Here is a 22,463-nt window from a genome sequence, read left to right on the forward strand (position 1 = left end):
TGGTCTGCAAACCAGAGCTAGCAGCCAGGCAGATGTGGGGGAGACCTGCACCTCTACATTTCAGACTGCAGGTGCCCCTTTTACTGCCCTGCCTCATCCTCTCAAAAACCCAGCCTAAACTACTCTTCCCTGATCAAACTGCAGTTGTAGGATCCAGATTCCAATTTCTTCTAGGCTATAGAGCAAGCACCATGTCAGGTTATGCTTCAGAAACACCAGGTACTCAAGACTGGGGTAAACACGAGTAGCAACGCCCAGCTTAACGCAAAGATCCAAAACACCATGAATGTCCCAGCCTGGTGCTCCACCCATTATTGTACTCTGAAAATCTTACTGCACTGTGGTAGACTGTTTCCCTCCCACTCTCCCTGACTTGGAGGTAGAGCAAGACACAGAAAACAGCTTCAAGGGGAGCTAGTTCAAAAGTTGCTGGGGAAAGGAACTTGAAAGGAAGAGCTCATTAGAAGTCAGAGGAGTGGGGACTAGATAAACATAATTTTGTTTTTCAGAATGGAAAATATCATGCCAAAAAAACAACCATTTTCAGTCTCCAAGTCAGGACTCTGGTATCTTCTCTGGGAGAGCCCTATTTTGTTTCTGCCTGGACCAGAGCTCTCTCTAAAGAATAAATGTGCTATGATGATTCTGCACATGAGGTTGTCAGGAATCCTTCACTGAAATTTTAATGCACAGTGGGATCTGGCTCGCTCCTACGCTCAAAGGACCAAGTGATACACACAGAGATCTCAAGTGTGACATTCAATTTGTGTTGGGTTATTCAGCAGAGGTATGGAAGGAATTTAAATTAATGAGAGTTTGTAAAGGGCTTTGAGGTGAAAAATGAAAAATATTCCCTTTCAGTAGGGTGTAGGTCTCCTGTGTCTCGCATACTGCATTCAGTACATGAAAAGGAAAAAAAGATAGCTGATTAGGAATGGAGCAAAATTTTAACAGAAATAACTGAGAATAGGTATTAAATAAAGAGGACTGAAATCGCCAGCTCCTCTTGTGATAATGCTGCAAAACCAAGAATCTAAATTAAAAATCAAGAGTGTGAAGTTACCCTATGCACAGAAACACAATGTCTACACTGCGCTTTTGCTCAAAAAGCTACTGACCAAAGTAATCTGTGTCATCTCTTCAGTTGACCCTGTTATTCCATTGTTCACTCTTTCCAGAATGATCATGTTATATGGCATCTCAGAGTCACGGTCCTGTCCCTTTCATGGTCTCTTCAGCTCCCCAATGATTTTAATTCTAACAACATTTTTAGTTCTGTAGTCAGTTCATCTCTTCATCCACAAAACCCATTCTGTAAATACAAGCCTGAGCCTAGTTTCATGGGAGTTAAAATCAATAAAATTTGTGTCTAAGCAACCAATTGCCTTCCAAAAATGACAGTACAGACAAACTTCTTCAAAGGGCTGACTCTGGAATCGCACCAGTGCCAGTACAGGTGGCTGTACTAAGCGCATTGCCAGTGAGGCACATCATGGAGAAAGGAATGGAAAATAGCCTTTGAGAGAAATAAAAAGGCAAAAACTGTATAGACCAAGAATTGTGATGAGGCCCAGTATGTCACACATTAGTGAAAGTTTTTATTATAGTAATGTTATTCAGACATTAATTGCCTATTCAAATTGTTACTAGATGCAGGTAGTTTGACACTAGAGGCAAACAATTGGCCTTTTTTCCATCTTTATCTAGACTGCCACATAAAATCTGAAATGGTGAACAAGTTCTGTGATTCAAATGCTTATTTGGTTAACATAGCATTCTACTTTCTATATGTACATCAGTGAATACTGCAGTACTGCCCATACAGAAATCATCAGGAACTTCCAAGGAAGCTGTTGTGTTACTGTGACCAGCTTCTCACGGGTACCAAATAGTATAAGCCATTGATCAAACTTCAGATATATCAGACTTCATTTCAAAAGCAATTAATGTACCTTTCCTCCCTTGCTAACAGAGTGCCTTCTCAGTCAACTGGTTTCATTAATGCAGTGTTTTCTAAAACTTCTTGCGTAGCTGCCTTTTTGTCTCTGAGTAACCTCTCCTGAGTCCAAACCATCTAGCCAGGAACAATCAACTCCTCATATTGTCACCATCAGCTTCACTGTACATTTACTTGTTTTGACTAAAGGTGATCAGCCACTGTTAGGCTGACGCAGCTGGAATTACAGGTAATTCTGCTCCTTTGTCATGGAGGACCTGAGCTGCTGCCAGCAGTAAATCTGCATAATGTGGGGATTTTTGTGGGGATTTTCTTTTGATAATGTATTGAATATAAGTATAGAATTAATATTAAAAAGTATTTTTAAAAATCTGATCTTCCGCAATCCAGCCTTGAGCCCTTTGCTAGACCTCTTGGGAGCTATTAACTACAGTTTAAGAAATAACTGGTTTAATGATTAGGATGCTATTTTCTCTTCATTTGTTTATGTCTGATCTTATATGTACTTCTAGCTGGAAGAACAGCAATGCTTGCCCTTTTTCTGTAATGATTTACACAGAATAATACCTCCTTTACACCCTCATTTTACTAAGCTAAGTAACCCATGCTCTTGGAGCCTACACACACATAGCAGGCTTTGTGCATTTGCTCCCATTCCCACACACCTCTCTTGATTTTCAGTGATCCAGTTTGTACACAACAGTCCCAGTTAACTTTCTTACTGTGCACTGATTACTTCTGAGATACTTTCTGTTGTTACTGAAGATGATCACAATCCATGAAACATGAAGCTCCTGGGGTTGATTTTTTTTTCTGGCTGTAAATGTTTCAGTGCTTTCCTTAACCTGCTGGCCTGGAACTAGGAGACAATTTTTTAGACCAACACCTGTGCAAAGTCAGGCCCCTCAGTAATTTCAGTGGCACAAAATCAGTTATTATATACTGATGATTTTGCTCAGGCAAAACTTTCAGTGTCTTCAAAGAGTTTTTGTCTATAAGTAATAAACAGGACAGAATTGACCTTTAATCACTTTAAAATATGCTAAAGCAAAACAAATACACTCCAGGAAAAACTGCAAACTGGCGAGGGCCAGACTTAGTTGACCCTTTCCTTATCTGATTTCTAGTGTGAGTGTATTTTTTTCACTATAAAGTATGATTTCGACAGAAGCTTAACCTATGCCAATGCATTTTTCAAGACAAGCTTAACTTTGGAGGGCAAAGCGGCTTAGCTTTAAGTAGATCTGAATATGAGCTTTGCTGCTGAAATGTAATGCCTGATGTAAAGCATCATAGATAAGAACAGGTTATCGAAATGGCACACTGGGTTTAAACTGGTGAAATCTCATTGAAACTATATTACAAAACAAATTTTGGATGCTATCTCTTTGGTGATTTTGCAGGTGATAACTAATTGTTGGGAGCAGTCAAATCAATGGAGGGCAGGGCTGCTATTGAGAGGGTCTTGAGAGAGTCTAGAGAAATGGGGTGACAGGAGCTTTGAATTTCAGGACAGGCAAACACAAAGTCCTGCACTTGGCTTGGGATAACTCCATGCATCAGGACAGGCTGAGGGCTGGCTGTATGGAAAGGGGCTTTGCTGAAAAGGACCTGAGGATCATGGTGGGCCGACAGCAGTATGCCCTTCTGCAAAGGCAGCTACAGCCAGCTGAAGCAAGAGGTCAATCAGCAGGGAAAAGGTCTGTGTTAGCAAGAGGTCAATCAGCAGGGAAAAGGGATTCTTCCTCTTCATTTGGCACTTGTGAGACCATATATGGAACATGCATCCTATTCTGGACTCCTCAGGGCACAAAAGACATGGACATTCTGGAGCAAGCTTGGTGGAGGGCCACCAAGATAAGATTGGTCTTGGGATGAAAGGACCGGGACACATGAGAAGAAGCTGAAAGAGCTGGGTTTGCTCATGTGGCAGAGGAAAAGGAAATCTTGTATCTTTCTGCTGCTGTCTCATACAGAGAAGATGGAGACAGACACCTCTCAGGGTGCAGACTACAAAGACAAGAGCCAATGCACGGAAGTTATAACATGGGAAATTTCTGACTCAAGATAATAAAAACATAATATAAAGGTAGTCAAAAAACTGAAACAGGTTGCTGAGACAGATGATGGAATTTACATCCTTGGAGCTGTTTAAAACTCAACATGGTCCAGAACAACCTGATTTAGCTGGATCTGCTTTGTTGGACTAAAGACCTCCATAGATGGCAGAGATTGTTTCGACTCTATGATGCATCCAACTTCTCAACATCAGGTGCTGTAATTTAAAAAGGCAGCATGTCTGATAGCATAAAGTAAAAATGTGGGTGGAATTATTCTCTATTCTATAAATACTCTTTGGCATTGTATTAGCATATTGGCATCTGAGGTAGCCACTTGTGTTTCTCATTGATTGTTTTGATCACAGCCATTAACATAATTGTTTTTAATTGCTTTTGAAGTGGTAAAGAGCCTTGCTGGAAGGGTTATATAAAATATTGCTAGTTTTATTTCAGGTAAAGGAATGTTTTCTACTTAGTGTTAGCTGAATTCCAGTAAGCACAAATTTAAATTTATCTCCCAACTATGCCGGATTAAATTTGTTTTTCTGTATGAATACATAAAGACAAAGTAGAATGTTTACAATTTTAAGAGTGCTACAAAATGCTCTTTTTAATAATGCATGAAGTATTTGCAAACTCATTGTAACAATCTTTCAATAAACATTATTGTCTTGACTCTAGTTCTACATATCTTCTGGATGCTAAAAGAAAATCCTATCCTGCCTTCGTAGCATCTTCTTGAAAGGAAAAGAAGGATCACATACAGAAACTACAGGAGTTAAAAACACACTTTTATCTGCATTAAAGCACTTCACATGTGCTTATAACTCCAATTATATATTTTTTCCTTGGTGCTTTAGCAGTGTTTGAATCCGTGATCAGAAAATGTCAGCCTTCACTGAGTGATTTGCTTTCTGCAGGCCAGCCACCTTTTCAAAGTGGGAAATGGTCTGTAGCTCCTGCAGTCTTACACATACCATTACCTTAAATGATGAACCTGAGACAGACCCCGTGACATCATAGATGCTTTAAAATAGTTGTTTTTTTTAAAAGTACATGTGCATTTATTTTCACCCAGTTTTGAACATTTTCAGTCCTGCCATCACATTTTTCAGCTTTCTACCTTATTGAGCCACAAACTTGTTATAATAAGCAAAAGGTGAATTTCTCATGTAATCCTCATCACCTGAACCCAGGAACTGTGGTTGCAAGGGAACTATCAAATATCACAAGGTTTGTGATAAAACAATGAGAGTTGGCTATGCTCTGACAACCTCTGTCAGTGAGACAACAATAGCTGCTCTGAACAAACACTACATCCAGAAAAGAACAAATTAACAGTCAGTCAAGGAGAAGTGAAACAGAGAATTTGCAAAGGAAAAACTTGACCAAGCTATGACCAATCAAGGACAAACTAGACCAACTTTCCTGTCTATGTAATAGGAACAATAGCATATATATACAAAGCAGGGTTGTTGTTAAGAATCAATAAATTAATATTTGTGAAATGCTGTGGAGTAATACCTGGAATATGCAAAATAGCAATGTGTGCTAATCAGAATATGTGCTGCTCCAAGGTAGCCACAGCTTATACAAGGGAGTGAGGCAGGTGAAGGGACAAAACAGGGAAAAAAATCCCACAGGCAAATGGCAAGAAGTGCTGCAGGGAGAGAGAAGGAAACAAAATTGCAGGGGAAGTGGAAGGAGGAAATGAGGCCATACAGGATAAAGAGGTGATGCCCAGATTACTGCAGTGTAAAGACACAGGGCACAAACCCATATGAAATTGAGCTTTATTAATTCTGCTGCTCGTGCTGTAACCTGTGGTTTATTGTTGGATTTGGGTTTTTAATTTGTTGGGTTTTTTCCCTTTGGTTTTGTGGGTTGTCTTTTTTGGTTTTTTGTGGGTTTTGGTTGGTTGGGTTGGGTTGGGGGGGATGGGTTTTCGGTGTGTTTTTTTGTTTTGTTTTGCTCTGTTTTGTTTTTAGAAAAAAAAATAAGTGTAACCAGAGAAAAACAAGTATAACCAGATGGGAGTATTTAACTGACCATCTGCAAGTATGTAGGGGAACTATGGGTTCTCCAGGGTCTAAATCTTGCAAGAGAAGAAATCAAAATCATTCTACTTCTGTATTGCTGACAAACAGAGCATTGTTTGAGAACTGATTGCAATGTGGACTTGAACAATAGCTTTAGATCAGCGGAAGCATAGCATATTGCTGTGACATATGTTTCAATTAAAACAAAAGTAATTATCCACCCATTAGTGTCATGAAAAACACAGGCTGTTAACAGTAGATGCTCTTTAACAATTTTATTATCTCCACACAGCTGTTTCTGGTATTTTTTCTACCTCTTATTGATAATTTTTTCTACTCCATAACTATCTGCATGCTGGTTTACATATTCCTCCTCAGCTTCCTTTATGTCTTGGTACCGTAGAGAACTGATTAGTGGGGGAGACTGTAATGATACAAACTCTTCACCTGGAGGCTGCCTGTTATCAGATTGTGCATCAGTGTTGTTATTACATGACAGCTAATCTGGCTTTTGGAAAACTGCTGCGCAGATCACAAAAGTATGATCTTGCGGACTGCAGTGGGAAGCGTTGCTTGGTATTCTAGCAGAGAACACAGAGACTGAGGAAGTGTCTTGCACTTCTCACTTCTAATAATGGATTTTCTGAGTTAGTGTTAGAGCACTGTCACTGACTTCTGAAGTTTTCACAATGAGAAGAAACTGGAGTTACCGAAACAATGGATTCTCTAGCGCCTGTGTCAAGAATCAAAGCCATTAATTTTTAAAGAACAGTTTCTATTACTGAAAGCATTTCATTACAGTATTAAAAAGCCCTCTTTGTATATATACTTGTGGCCCTATTTATCCAAAAGATTCTGTTAAGAACAATGTCAAAAAGCACACAGTTACTGTTTTCAAGCCTAGCCCATGTCCTTTTATAACAAGATCACTGAGACGTAGCTATACACACTTCTCTTGCAGAATACAATGTCATCTTTCAAAAGAATTACCATTTTATAAATGGACTGTTTTTCTACCAATTGTAACTTTATTTTCAGTTAGAATTCCACATTCTAGTAGGAGTCTAAAGACTCAAACAGTGATAACAGTTTAGAAATTTACTGTTATTTTCACCACAACTAAATTTTTATATTTTACAGTCTGTTGGACATGTCTCTTAACTGATGTATATTTTACATTTATAGAAATTTTTGTTTAGTTTAGTCGCATCTTTTGTCTTTTAACTTCTCAGATGCTGAGATTGTTATACAATCTGTATAATAGTATACATATTATAATATTATATAATATTATAATATTATACAACCTGTATAATAACAGGTAAATTGCATGCCAGCTATACATATATGGCCAGATGCCCAGTATCGGCTGAGCTGTGAAAATGAAAGTATCAAAATATCTCCATGTGTGAACTCTGCAAGAAACAAATACTACCCTCTGCTTAAAAAAACGAAAAGCAACCAAACCAAAACCACCAAAACCACCAACCAACAAAAACCCAACACCCCTACTGAGAAAAGCTTTGGTTTTCCAAAATGAATGTAAGGGGAAGTACAAGTTGGAGAAAATGTCTTTTATGTCTTACTCTCTATTACCTCATTGCATAAATCCTGGAACACCTTTTGCCCATAAAGTATATTTCCATAGCAAGGCTGGTTAATCTGTCATGAGAATGGTGGATGACCTTCACTGGGATATGTGTCAATAAAAATACCAATGGTGAATTCAGATGGCTTTCTTGTAAGGACCAAGGTGCCTTCCCTCCACCCCCACTATTATGTCTGGATCCAAACTGAAGAGTTTCCAGAACAAGTAGAGGTATACAGTATCATAGAACCATGTAGGTTGGAAAAGACTCTTAAAATCAAGTCCAATCATTTACTCAGCTTTGGCAAGTCCACCACTAAAACATGTCCATAACTGCTATATACAGAAAGCAACCTGCTCTAACCTCAGATCTGACTCTGCTAGGAGGAGAGGGTTGGACTGGAAACCTCCAGAGGTCCCATCCCAACTGAATTATCCTGTGATCTTATTGTACTATGATCTTGCAGTCATACTGTATATTAGTCCAACATCAGGTGTGGTGTGTCTGCATTCAGATAATGCAGCAATAGTCCAGTCAGCTAGTGGTTTGATTGGTTATCAGAGGAGTGAATAGACTCATGGGACTTATTCTGTTGTTAAGAAACATTAATGAAAACCTGACATGCCCCAGAGTCAGCAAAACCATCTACAGTCGCAGATAGATGATAGAGACACAAACATACCTATACCATGCCTACTCTTCAACTTCTAAAGCCAGCCTACCCGTACACCCTAGTGTAAGCTGGGTGCTTGCCAAACCACAAGATTATGAAACAAGGAGAGGCACAGGAGAGCAACAGCAGTTAACTCTTGTTATATTTTCTCTTTGCTCCTCTGTGTCTATTGGTGCCTCCGTACATTTGGAATGTAAGTTCTTTAGAAGATAGAATGGGGTTTTCTCTCAGTGTCTTACATAGTGACTCAGGAGGCGAAGCACTCTGGCCCCTGACTTGTGTTTCTAGGTGTTATGATAGTACAAATACTGTGTAATAACAATTACGTGCTCTGAGAGATTTCCAGGGCAGGCAATTATTCCTATCTGCTCAAGTAATGTACCTGTGTAAGAACAAGAATTTAACTGAAGCCCTTAGGAGATACTAGATGTGCCATTTCTCTTGAAAGCCTATTCCAACCATTAATGTCTTCCACTGTTAAAAAATGCCTGTAATTTATAATTAAAATTTGTTTTATTTCAGTTTATATGTATTTTTCTTGGTATGCCTCTCACTGTTCAAGATTAAAGATCCCTGTAGCCACCTTCCAGTCTTCTTTTTGATAAGCCAAGCAGATTGTGCTCTTTAAGTCTCTTCATGAAAAGAATTTTCTCCAGCCTCAAATAACTTCTCAGCTTTCTTTTGACAAGTACACCAGAGACTAGCACAGTATTACCACAAAAATCTCTTCAATACCATACGTAAAAGGAAAATAATTTCTTTTTCTACTTGCTACATCTCTGAATTTTTAGGCAAAGATTCCATTATTTGCTTATACCATAGCATTAGACTGGAAATTGATTTTTGCTGTCCTGGCTGCTAGCTCTTAAGTTCTTTTCAGTTGCCGCTCTCCACAACACATCCTCTTATCTCAGCAGATGTGACCCGCTTACTGTATTTTTAAGTAACTCTGCTTATGTCTATATTAAAATACACTGTATCTGAATGGGATGAATTTACCAAACAATACAAATCTTATGATAACCCCAGCCTGAATTTAATTTCCCATTTAGCTACTCAATGTCTCTTCACAGCACATCAGTTTTGCTTTCTCATAGATGCATTAGCATTTTCAGCAATTTGTTTTTCTTTTAGGATCCCTACCCTCTCCTGCCAGCTCTCTGGAGCAACTTCACCCTTCCATTTTGCTGTTCAGTGCATCCCATCTACCAGTTTCCTGCATAAACTTGTCTGTTTCCCTAAAGCCAGGGTTTGTGGTCTGCTCTCCTTCCTCAGCCCGCATAGGATCGTGTACTCCACTCTTCAGTCACTACAGCCCAGGCTTTGATAACCAAGCCATTGATTACTACACCCCCAGTTCCTGAAGAGCAGATCCAGCTGGGAATCACTCCTGGTTGGTTCAGCCAGGCTCATAATGCCTTCCAGAAATTTCCTTGTTTGCTTGCATTCTAATGTAATGTTGTGCTTGCATTCTAATGTAATGTTGTACTTGCAGCAGACTGAAATTTCCCCAAAACCCAGGGTCTGTGATCAAGATATTTCCTTGTTCCTAATTAAAGTTCTCCTCGGAAGGTTGGCTGGCCAGTTGGCAAAGGTGCTCCTATTCCTTTTGTCAGATGGATCTTGTCTGTGATACAAGATATGACTGATATCTTTTCTCAGGCAAGGTTGGTTACCATACTGATCTATATGCATTACACTCACTCTGTTTTCAAAGCTCTGTTTCTTCAAGCATACCCAAACACATGCACAATCCTGGTCTACCCACCCTTTTTTTTCCTTTAGCTCATCAAACATCTGGCATACTTAATTTTTGAATAATTCCAAAGCCCCAAGGGGCTTAATGATGACAATTGAGTGATAATTTCTGATTCTCTTCCTCATTTCCTCATATTTTACTTTAATTCAATGGTTGAGAGTATAGAAAGTGTTTCTACATTTCCTCTTGTTCTATGTGGCATGAGTTTAGTTTGCTTATAACACAGCACCTCAGTTTGCATGGCATTTTAGAACAAAATGAGTCTCTCTGTAGGTTACTAATTTAGCATCTTCCCAGCTGCTTTGCTTAGTCTCCAGCCACAATTAGCCCACATCTGACAGATACAAGCCAGCATAGCCACTTATCCCCCATTCTTTTTGAAATGCGGTCCAATACTCCACAATATCTAAATTTTCCCTTGGAACTACAAACAGAAAGAGCACATCATGACAAGCATATTTTGTCTTCTTTCTCTGATTTACAGGCAGGAAGAAACTTCTAGGCAATCTCTGACTTTCCGTTCAAGTACCTTTCAAGATTTCCTGCAGTATTCTATGGCCTGTATGGTTCCACTTGATGCCACATAATTGGTTCCAAACTGAATTATCTCCCAGATAACCGTATCAGCTTCTGCAGTAGTGCAATTGCTTTTCCTGTTTTTTGCTTCAGGGAGACAGCACGCTGTCTCATTTTTCTGGTGTCATGTTTTAAAGATTTTGTCTACTCTGGATGATAGAGGAGTATCTGCTGTGGTATGTCTGATTAATAATGTAAGGAATTATTGTTTTGGAGATGTATGGTCAGCACTGTATTTCAGTAAATGAACTGCTGGACATATGAAGGTTTGACTCTTCTAGCCAGCTAAATACCTGTTCTTGCTTTTTTTTGCTCATAAATGGCCAATCAAATACTTTTTTCTATTCTTTCCCATTCCCCTGATGCTGTCCTCCCCCATGGTTTCTGTGGCAACAAATTCAGAATGTAGTCATCCAAGAGGTGTTCATTTTCTCAGATACTATGTTTTTGAAACATACAACTCTAGGCCTCAGATATCATATAGAAGAATTTTATATGATATCTCAGAATATTTCAGGGTACAGTAGAGTTCAGTTGTAATACTTTCTTAAGTCATATTCTTTATGTTTCAGCTGAAGGAAAAGTTCCTATTCCATTAACTTAGTTGCTAAAGAACTTTTACTTCTGAAGATCACAGAATATGCACTGACATATTTTTAATAATAATGCATCTGAATCTGCTAGACATTTCCTCTATATGAAAAAAGACAGGGTGTTGCATATCTTGGCTAGCTTTATGCTTCTTTAATGCAGGTATCGACATCTTGAACAAGTTATCCAGATTTCTGTTACAGTCTGCAGGCAAACACATGATTCAGCTCTTCCCCAAGCAGATCCCTCAAGTAGTTGATATGACTAGTCTACACGTCAGCTTTATTTTCCAAGACTGGGGCATGCAAATCACAGACTCTCAGAAACCAGTGGGTCAGTCATCTAGAAATAAAGCAAGAAAAAGAAGAGAGAAATTAACAGGCACATGCCCCTCCACATCCCCATCTTCCTGGGAGTGACCCTGGAGGGGCAGCTTTTCCAGCTGCTGTTGGGATGCAAGAAGTCACTTGGAAGTTATCTTGGCATGAGTGACTGAGTTGATAGGAAGCATAAGTTTCCTTAATTCCATTCCCTAACTTGCTTTTACTGTTTAGCTGTGAGTTATGCCTATTCACACTCCTCACCTCTCCATCCCACACAGGAACTCTTTCCCTGGACACAGATCACCGCTTGCATTAAGCCAACATGCACCAACTTCCCTCCTGCCCCCCAGCTCTCCCACTGCCAGTGCTTGCTCAGCACTCACCCATTGGATTTCAAGTCTCTTTTTAGTCTAGAGAAGAGGAGGCTCAGGGGGGACCTCACCATTCCCTACAACTACCTGAAAGGTGAAGGTCTCTTCTGCCACACCTACAGTGAGAGAATGAGAGGAAATGGCCTAAAGCTGAGACAAGGTTCAGATCAGATATTAGAAAAAATTTTTCACTGTTAGGGTGGTCAGTATTTGCCAGCAGGTGTTGCCAGCAGGTTAAGGGAGGTGATCCTGCCCCTCTACTCTGGCCTGGTAGGCCATATCTGGAGTACTGTGTCCAGTTCCAGGCTCCCCAGTGCAAGAGAGACATGATGCTCCTGGAGCAGGTCCAGCAGAAGGGCTACAAAATTTTTCAAGGGACCGGAGCATCTCTTTTACAAGGAAAGGCTGAGGGAGTTGGACCTGTTCAGCCTCGAGAAGAGACAACTGAGAAGGGATCTCATCAATGTCTATACGCATCTAAACAGGGGATGCCAAGAAGATGGAGCCAGGCTCTCCTTGGTGGTGCCAAGCAATAGGACAAGAGGCAACAGGCAGAAAGTGATGCAGAGGAAGTTCCACCTGAATACCAGGAAGAACTTTACTGTGTGAGTGACCGAACACTGGAACGGATTGCCCAGAGAGGCTGTGGAGCCTCTCTCACTAGAGATATTCAAGAACCATCTGGATGCAAGCCTGTGCAATGTGCTCTAGGACAACTCTGCTTGAGCAGGGAGGTCCATACCAGATATGTACCCTGCTGTGGTCCCTTCTAGCCTTACCCATTCTGGGATTCTGTGGTCAGACATTGGAATACCACCAGGGAGGTGGTGGAGTCACCCATGGGGGTGTTTAAGAAGCGTTTGAATCTGGCGCTGGATGATAGTGTCTAGTGGTTTAGGGGTTACTGCGGGTTACAGTGGCAGTGCTGCTGGGCTGACGCTTGGGCTGAATAATCTTACAACCGTGACAATTCTATGAGCCTGTGACTTTGTAACTCCCACGCCAACAAGGAACACCCATCAGCTCTCCTCCCCCGGCGCCGCCGATCGAGCATGCCCGGCACGGTCGGGGCGGGGCGGAGGCGGAGGGGCGGGCGGGGAGCCGGGCGCTGACCCGGCGGGAGGCGGGGCCGGGCGGGGCGGGATCCCGGGAGCCGGTGGGTCGCGGGCGGAGGGAGCGGGGCTGCGCGGCGCGGTGGGAGCTGCGCGCCCGGCCGTGGGGGCCCCGCGCCGGCGCCGGCGGGGGCGGGGGGGGGCTGCCCCCGCCGCCTGCGTACCTTCCTTCCTTCTTTCCTTTCCTTTCCCTTCCCTTCCCCTCCTGATCCCGCACGGCCCGGCCCGGCTCCACTCGGCTCGACACTGTGATTGGGCGGAAGATGGCGCTGGGCGGATGGAAATCCTAATGACAGTCTCCAAAATCGCCTCCATCTGTACCATGGTGAGGGAGTGAGTGAGTGCGGGACCGGGGCTGCGCTGCCCTGCCGGGTCCCGGGGGTGGGGACGCGGCGGTGGCGGCGGGAGGCGTGCGGGGGGCGGGCTGCGGGGGCGGGCGGTGCGGGGGCGTGGGCCAGTGTCCGCGGAGCGGGAGCGCTGCCGTGGGTGGCGATCGGGAGCGGAGCGGGGTTAATCGGCTTTGGGAGACTCAGCCGGGATGCGGGCGCTGAGGGGGCTGGGCTGGGGGAGGGCGGGAAGGCGGGGTCCCGGCTTTGGATGGAGTAGGAGTGCGGGGTAACCAAGCACAGCCTTCCCCGAAGTGCGCCCGGAACAGGGGACGAGAGCTCCAGGGCATCGCCTCCAGTGAGAGTCTGCGTTTTGTAGGTGTGTAGTGGTCCCAGTCGGGTTTCTGGAAGCGCCCTCCTCCTCCCGGCACACTCCATAGCGTCCCCGGCTCTCCGAGCGCTACGCTCCTGTGCTGGGGCAGGAATCGCCCATCGGCGGGCGAGTGCTCCCCCAGTTACCCGGACAAGTGCGAGCATCCTGTCCCGCCGGGTCGGCTCCTCGCGTTGGCATGTAATCCGGCTTGTTTGCATCGATCCAGGTCCTGCTAGGAGGCTTCTGCCAGTGATTGCTTTTTCATTACTCCCTCTCGTGATAAATTAGAGCCATAAGCAGATGTACAGATGTGATAAGGCTCTCTTGGGTTATTTTAAAGAGGGATGGGGAGCTCAGTAGATTCGCTGATGGAGGAATGATGAACTTAAGGAACAAAATATCCCTTAGTAGAAGTTACTAGTTATCATGGAAGAGATATGTTGATGGCTCATAGCAGAAGGTCTTGCATTTGTGCTCTCTTCTACCTGTTCCATGACCATATGAAAGTTCTTGTTCCCAAATCTATTGCCACGGGGGAAGAGAAGAGATGGTTAGGGGGGGAAAAAGCTGAATTGCCATTATAATACCTCATAACATCAAGCACTGGGAAATGCTTACATTTTTTACTATTGGGAACTGCTTTATGGTTTTCATAAATCTCGTTGTGAAGAGGCCTTAGCATCTCAAACAGACATTTCAGTGGTGGCCCATGAGAATTTTAAATGAATGTCTGTAAGGCCATAGGATGGGATTGCTCAGGTGGTGGCTGGTCACTGGAGTAGTGTATTTTTGTGACGTGGGAGATCACATCTATTAGTTTGGACTTGAAAAGTATGACTTCTTGAATTAATCAGCTGTATACCAACATCTTTATATGGCCAAATGTTGTAGGAAATGTACCAGGTACTTCAGGAGTTTTCATTATCTGAAGTAGTCAGGTTTTATGTTAGGTTGTTGAGGAATCGGTGTGATTGATCCCTTAGCTAGGGTGAATCTCATTTTATTGCAGGTCTAGCTGATATCTTTTCACCCAGAGTTGACCACTAGCCTTTGCGTCAATATAAATTCAGTGCTGACCTCTTGATTTAGGTCGAGTATGAGACCTCGCTGGTCTGCTTCTGGACTACATTAAAAACTGTAGGTCTGGACTGGCCAAGCAGACAGTTTAAGATTATGCTTATTAGAAATGACGTTATGTCTCTGGGATTTAGGTCAATCCTGAAACAAATTTTTCAATTAAAAATATTCTTATGACTAACTAAAGTGTCTATATCCATAAAGCTGAAGATTCTGATGGCAATTAGATATTATCTGTCCAATCATTATTGTGTGCAGTGAAATGGATAAACTCCAGGCATAAGATTGTCCCTGGGCGTTTCTGATCCGTGAGTTTTAATGGTACTGTGATATGGGACACCTAGTATAGGATACCTGCTGTAAAAGCTTTTCAACAGTTAATGTAAGATTGTGCTTAAAAATATATCAGTAAAGATAGTGTGAAGGAGCACTTGGTGTTTACTGTGGAATAGTTTGAACAGTATGGTTGTGGTAAGGCAAATCTTTTTAATTTTAACAAGAGTCAAATGCTCATGTTTAGACATACATTTTGCAAAACTGTAAAGGAATCTAAGTGCTGAGTAATACTATTTTTTTTTCTGTCAATGCTTCTTTGTGTCAAAACACTCTTTGATACAGTGCCAGACAACTACCTAAAAATTCTTTCAAGTTTTTCTTGCCTTTTCACATGCCCCTTACACAAACTCTCAGGCTGTTGCTTCTCTTCTTGTGATTGCTTAGTACAAAACCAGTAAGTGGCAATTTTTGTCGAGAGACAGTTTGTGCCTACACAAACCTAGTATGCATGTAGAGTTATAATGTGTAACAGTCCAGAACTGTATTGAAGAAGTTCTTCCATTGTGGTTCTGTGTTTCATAACTTGTTTTTCTTTTTTTAATCCGAATTCAAGTTTTTCTTCTGCTGCCTCAGTTATATTTTGTGCATCTTACCCTTGTTGTTCAAGCCCTGAATATTAGAAAGCAATATACTATGTTTTACAGTACTGGCAGGTTGTGTGGGTACAGTGTAGGTCAATAACTAGTATTTTTAGTTTGTTATCTATGATGCCTTTTAGGGATGATCTTCCAAAAGGACATTCTGTCTACAGGATTGGTTCCTTTGTATGCTTCATTAGTTTATTGATCTATACTCTAGTGTTCATACCAGTGATGGCAGAGCTCTTTCTGTAGGATGGTGTCCAAGTGTTGTATCCCTTTAAGCTTCCTTAAAATTCTTTGCTCTACATCACCACTCCCATGGTCTTTTGTGCTGTAGTAATTACAAGGCTGGAGATTGTGGAAAAGCACTGGAAGTACCTTTGCCCTTGAGTGGTTTAGCCACTGTTCTTTTTGCAAAATGGATGGGGTTAAAATTGTGAGGTCTTTTTTTTTTAAATTATTTTTAATCTCTTTACAGTAAAAGTAGAACTTGGTCTTTTACCCTTACCGATGCATGAAACTGCAGTCAAAGTCTTACCTGACTGAGTTATGTGGTGCTTTTATGCATGGCTGAGGAGTGATAAAGTAACCTGTGCTAACTGCAACAGAGATGTGTCCTAGTTTATGTTCACCATAAATACAGATTGTTCTAGTACTTCTGACTTTTGCTTCAGGAAAACAGGAAACACTTGTTAGCAGCTGAAAGGTATCAAGTCTTAGAGTAGCTGAAAGAAGGAGAACACATAAATTATCTTTGTAGCTTAAAAGCTACAAAAAGACTCAAAGATGTCAGTCTCAGACATACTGAAGGAAGTTGTAATGGTAGTAGTACTTGTTTTTTCATTGTTTCTGCTAGAAGGTGGTTGATTTTGTTAGCACAACCTGAAAAGGTGTGATGATATTTAAAAGCAAGGCTAATCTAGAAGCTGTAGCATTAGACGTGAAAATCTTCTTTGTGTTTCAGGTATTTGTCTATGTATTCCCTTCTCTATCTGCCAGAGCAGCATCTTGTATGCAGGGTCAGTGTCACTGATTGTCTTCAGTGACCGACTCAGCCCCCCAACACTGACATCAAATACCTAGTTTGTGCCTAGATGTTGATTGCAGGATGTAGCTGTGTGTTCTGCCTGAGAAGTCTGTCTGTGTCTTAGAATCCAAATTTTTGTTCTGTTTTTGAAAGGATTAAGACATGTGGAGTTATGCTGAACTGCTGGCTATTGTCCTTTCCCTATCTGTCTCCTCTAAGGGTACTGTCACCAGTAGTACCTTTTTGCCCGTTTCAGTCACGCTTAAGGGTGAAGAGGTTTCAGAGGTACTAAAGTTCAAACATGCATGTGTGGAAGAAGGCTTAGCAGAAAGACATGCTGGAAGAACCCAGCTGAGGGAAGGTTGCAGTGTATGGTGTCATAGCAGAGAGGCTTTATTAAAACTCTAAATTGCATGAAAATTTTACAGCTAACTGTGACATAAGTATGCATATATGGGCTTTATTAGTGCTTAAGGAATCGTTAGTTTACAATGGGATTTTCAATCCTGATTGTGAAATCTGCACTTAATGTAAATTGATGTTTGCCAGAGTCTGCAGCCAGCCAGAAATGGCTATGATGTACTCAATCCTGTTCCTTCTAATTGCACCATCTCCTCTGAAGCGCGAATTATAATACTCAAACATTAATTGATGATCAAGTTAACAGATTCCACTGGAAAGTATACAGAGGACTCATGCTGGAAGAAATGAGGATTGAGAGTTACATGAAGGAAAGAAAAGTTGTGGGAAAACATAGCTTCAAAATGAGGAGGTGACAGAAAAGAAAGCAGAGGAGAAGAGGACTAAAGTAACACGGAATAAATACCAGTGTTGTGGTATTCCTTTATCCAGCTGTCTGACTTGCTCATGTAGCACGGGTGGCAAGAAGGAACATGTGCTATGTCTCAGCCACTGCATTTCACTTTGGCATGATGACCTGAATCTGCCGTGATCAGTGGACTGGAGTGTTCAGGCACGTGTTCTCTTGTGGTGGTTCTGTTGCAAGCACTTGAAATTTTGGAGAAGTATTTGTTAGGCAGTTGAAGTAAGAGCTTAAACCACATTAGGGAGGTTCACTCATCTGGTGGGAGTTCTTATCAGGAGAATATTTCATGATAAACATGACACTAAGATTCAAGCATGATTGAGACATTTGTCATCATCATTTCTGTAGATGCAACATGCTGCAATATGGTAATAAAGGATGAGTCTGTGTATTTGCTCTTTAAAATACAAGGTTTGTGATATGGGCTAGTATACTAATTAATTTAGACAAATTTGTTTTAAATTTTCACCAAAATAGGAGTTTGACTCTAGTATAAAACAAATGTCAAATATGAGACACAAAGGAAAAAATTCCTGAGGTTGTGTAGCTGTAAAGCAGTCTTTATGCCAGCACAGGGAATTATTTAGTTGAGATATTACTTAGTTGGATAATTTTATTTATATAAATGTTCCTTTTTCTTTTTACCTGCATGTATGCTTATATGCATCTTGCAAGTCCTGAGCACTAAGAAACAATGAAATGCAAACTTGGACTCTAGTCTTGCCAGCAGAATTTTTAGCTATGTCAGTGGGAACAACTAATCTGATTACTAGACTTGAATATTTAGGTTGGTCATTTATGTAGTCCTTTTTATTTACTTTTTACATTTCCAAAGCAATTAATTTGCATTAAAATTTCTAGGAATGATTCTGTAAAAATGTGGTAAAAGGATGTCTGTTCATTAATGATATTGTCTGCTTTTCTCTTTCAAATTTGTTGAGGGGAAGAGGTGTATAAAAGCCCTGTGTAAGGGGTAACTTTTGTTTTCCTAGCTTAGGAAGATTGCCAAAGTTAAATGCTTTTGACAAATGATTTATTTCAGTAAGGTCTATCTGATCTTCCAGTTTAGCAAAAAAAATCTAGGTCTTTTTTGTAGTGTAGACCAAAACTGGAAAACATTTTTACCATTTTTCATAAACTCAAATTCTTTTTATGATTCCATGAAAATGGGAAGTTAGAAATATATTTGTTTTCTGAAACTGGAATTATGTGGGTTAAAAGAGCATCTGAAACACACCACAGCATGCAGTTCATCAACAACAGCAGTTGAGTAAGTTGAGTAAGCTGTTCTGCCTACTCGGCCTGCCTTTTGGGTAGTTAGGTAAGTTTAATTTTTCTGAAATATTAGCTTATCTTTAACTTCAGTATTCAAAACACAAAGAAGTATGACTACATCTAGCTGGTGTGAAGGCAAACAGGTTGTGCACGCTCAGTGAGGCTCAAAAAATTGGTGTAGTAGACATACCAAATGTGAAGAGAAATTAATTTTGTGTTATGGTATAATTTTCCTTACTCAGGCACAGGTGTTTTCACTTTGTACTCAATGAAAAACCTTTTGTCTTAGCTGCACATTATAATAATATACAGGACTATACCTTAAACTAATTAGTTAATAAAATAACACTATTTTTAAAGTATTTTAAAAATATTAACTGAAACTATCCAGGTATTTCATAGTTAAATTATCAAGTTGTATATTACTAATGCGTGTTCTTCTGCAAAGAAATGAACAACAAGGATTATTGAATCCCACTTATATTTCACTTCTGCTTCCTGGCTAGAAACACTATCAAATGAATTATGTTTCCATTTTAGTTGCAGTTGAAACAACAGATATAAACTGATTTAATATAGCTGTTCTCTTTGCTCTTAATCCTGATTCATATAAATACACAGAAATGTATGAATTCACATATTCTGATAAAGCATAACTGGAAGAGTAGAGTTACACATTTCTTCTTTAACAGAAGATTCCATCAGTTACAGTGCCTTCATTAATGCATTAATCTATGAAATTCTGTATACCTTCACTAGTGGCATGGGCAAGGAAGAATCTTCTAACCCATAGTAAAAAAAAAAAAGTGAAATCACTAGTAAGTGAGTGCTTCTGTACGGAGATTTATTTTTGCAAATTATAAATAATTATGTTAATTTGTTTTAAACGTGAAATTTTGGTTTTACTTAGGAAATTTACAACTCAATCAAACTAGAGGATAAAGCTGTTAAGTAAACTACTGAAAAGATGACCCACCAAATTATCAACTGATATTTATTCTAGAAAGGGGATAGATCAAACCCCCCTATCCCACACCAATAAGATTAACATCAGTGTAAGCTTCCAAGCACATTAGGCTGGTTATGAATCAAGCGTTTGAAGAGAAATTTTGCTTCCTAGGTTGAATGATAATGACAAGGTAGGACACTTTAAAACTGCAATTGTTTCCCTGCTTGTTAATGTTTTTAGACAGTATTTTTAATATAGAGAGACATCCCAAGTTACTGTACTTTGGTTTGTGTCTCAGGAGTGGTTTTAGAGAGCACAAATTAGATAGCTTTTGGAGGGAACTAAATCAAACAGCTGCAACTGGTGCTCAGTCACAAAGCCAGCCTAGAGTTAATCTGGCAAAACCCCTCTGAAACCCAAAGGGTGTATGACAGATCCTAAGCACCAAATGATTTGCTTTACAGATTGGCTCCAGTTAGCTTATCCATATGTTAGCTGTTAGTGTGTCTCAGGAGTACTCGTTTGACATGTAACAACACAACAGTGTGGCCTCTGAGGCAGTGAGAAAAGGCAATAATAAAAGTGGAAACGGCATTTAAATGATATTATTGTTTTAGCAAGTGAAAAACTAAACAATCAAAAACCAGCATCATATGTCTGAGCTGTCTTTTTTTCCCTGTTTTCCAGTGAAATGTACAATATAAGTGGGTTTTTTAAAATCTGTGAAACTTGAAAATCAGGAAACTCTAACTATACTCGATACAAAGATAGTATACTTTGCTATCCCAGTGTGTTTTCTGGGCTTTGATTCTACTAAACTAAAATCAAACACTCATTTGGTTAATGTTAAATGTGTTGATTTGTAGAAACCTCAAGCTCTTTTGAAAACAAAAATTGAGAAACTTAGTTAAGGGACTTCCGTGGCAAACACAGATTCTTATCCCTTCATTAAGAAATTTGCATTTAAGGGGATATTTGATAAAACCAATAGCATGGCTTTTTTTTTAACTTGATGGGGGAGATAAACAGTAAGTGTTCAACTGATTTGAACATGATTAAGTTAAGGTTACTCCTGATTTATCTCATATCAGTTTGAAGTTAAACACAGGATGAAGTGTACAGTAGTTCACCTTTACACCTAACTTTCACTGGGTTTGTGGAGATTCTTTTATAATCACTGATAGTTTAACATTGTTTCCAGGATAATTTTCAGTAAAAAATAAAAGTTAAGCAAATCTTGATTTCATATTGTGTCGTTGTAAACACACCTTAGTTGCTGAACTTTCTACCTTGTAAAGCCATATTGCATCAACTATGACAAATGAGTGTTCTCTATACCTGTACAATTATCTCTGTGCTAGAAGGGGGGTAGTGTAAGGCAGTGCTTGGTGTGTATAGCTTTTATACTAATATGATGCAAAAACTGGTAAATCCCAGTACTATTCCAATATTAGCTTTTTGGACTAATCTTGTTCCTTCCCATTTCTGGGTAATGACCTTGTGTGCTTCCACTCAGGACAACGTGGGAAATCGAAAGTGGATATACTAACCAAATTTGATGATGTTCCTTTCTATCCCATGTATAATATCAAAGCTAGGTTGCAGTGTGGGGACTGAACATGTATGTGTTGTTCAGTGACTCCCCCAAAAAAGAGATGTTTATTTTGTGGTCTTCCCACATCCCAGCTAAGTGGCAGAGGAATAAATTCTATACTCTGCAGCATACAGCACAGCCTGAAATTTCCTAAGTCCAATTCCCAAGTCCAATAAACCCATCTTGGCTGATGGAAAGAGATACATTGCATTTCTGCCTTAAACCTCTTCTGTCCTCTTGTCCAAAAGGTGATATAGTACCATAATGGTGGTGTCTCAGTGCTCCCCCCTGCATCTGTATTTGCATAAGAGTCAATAAGAGACTGGGACTGATAATGTATACTGTAATCATGATTGGGAAGCATTTTGCAACAAGGTGTAGTTAGGTTTTAAAATAGCTTTTATGGGTCAGATGTGAACATGCATTTTACTGTACTATTTCAGTGCTTTTGCTCTCTGCAACCAACACACTGTGCACAGTGTAAATGATTACTTTAGAGGGAGGAATAACATCCTTAATGACAGACAAAAAGAGAGCTGTGAAGGGAAGTCTGAGTAGCCTGAGGGTTTTTATATTGGTGTAAAACATCCATGCTGGTTTGTACTAACATTCATAAACAACTGCATTCAAACATAGGTAATGCCGTGCTTTGAAATCATGTAAAAGTCTAAGCCTTGAATGAAGCATCTTTGAATAATTGCCAAACCATAACAATTTTGGGGTATCTTAGCATGTCTTTCTTATTGCCAAATCAGGATCTTTATTGTGCTAGAAAACTAATTACAGTGTTCAGGTCTGTACAAAACAAAAACATCAAAGTTTATATCATAATATTTTCCTTCTAAAGATAGAATAAAGCAGCTACTCCACCCTAGCTTCAAAAAGAGGAAGTGTCTCCTAAGAGCCTGCTCTTGAATTTATTTATTTTTAAAGAAGTAGAGAATTTAACAATAGGATAAAAGGCCTTCACAGTCTCTTCTTTTTCCTAGTTTATTTGTAAATAATACCCCCCTTGCCAGAGCTCATAGGTGCATTTCAATAAAACTGCA

At 40.2% G+C, this 22,463-nt stretch overlaps 1 protein-coding gene across 2 annotated transcripts in view; it reads left to right on the forward strand.

The window, feature by feature from the left end:
• The first annotated feature begins 13,160 nt into the window (after positions 1 to 13,160).
• USP12 (ubiquitin specific peptidase 12) overlaps positions 13,161 to 22,463 on the forward strand; it is a 34,002-nt gene continuing 24,699 nt past the window's right edge. The window contains exon 1 of one of the 2 annotated variants that reach the window (XM_027677836.1): positions 13,161 to 13,375. In XM_027677836.1, coding sequence (XP_027533637.1) covers positions 13,328 to 13,375 — 48 coding nt within the window. In that variant the 5' untranslated portion in view covers positions 13,161 to 13,327. The remainder of the gene's footprint in view (positions 13,376 to 22,463) is intronic. The other variant, XM_027677834.1, reaches the window with a different exon arrangement.

This window comes from Neopelma chrysocephalum, unplaced genomic scaffold (genome assembly GCF_003984885.1).
Source record: "Neopelma chrysocephalum unplaced genomic scaffold, ASM398488v2 Primary Assembly neopelma1_43, whole genome shotgun sequence".
In the NCBI taxonomy this organism is placed as follows: domain Eukaryota; kingdom Metazoa; phylum Chordata; class Aves; order Passeriformes; family Pipridae; genus Neopelma; species Neopelma chrysocephalum.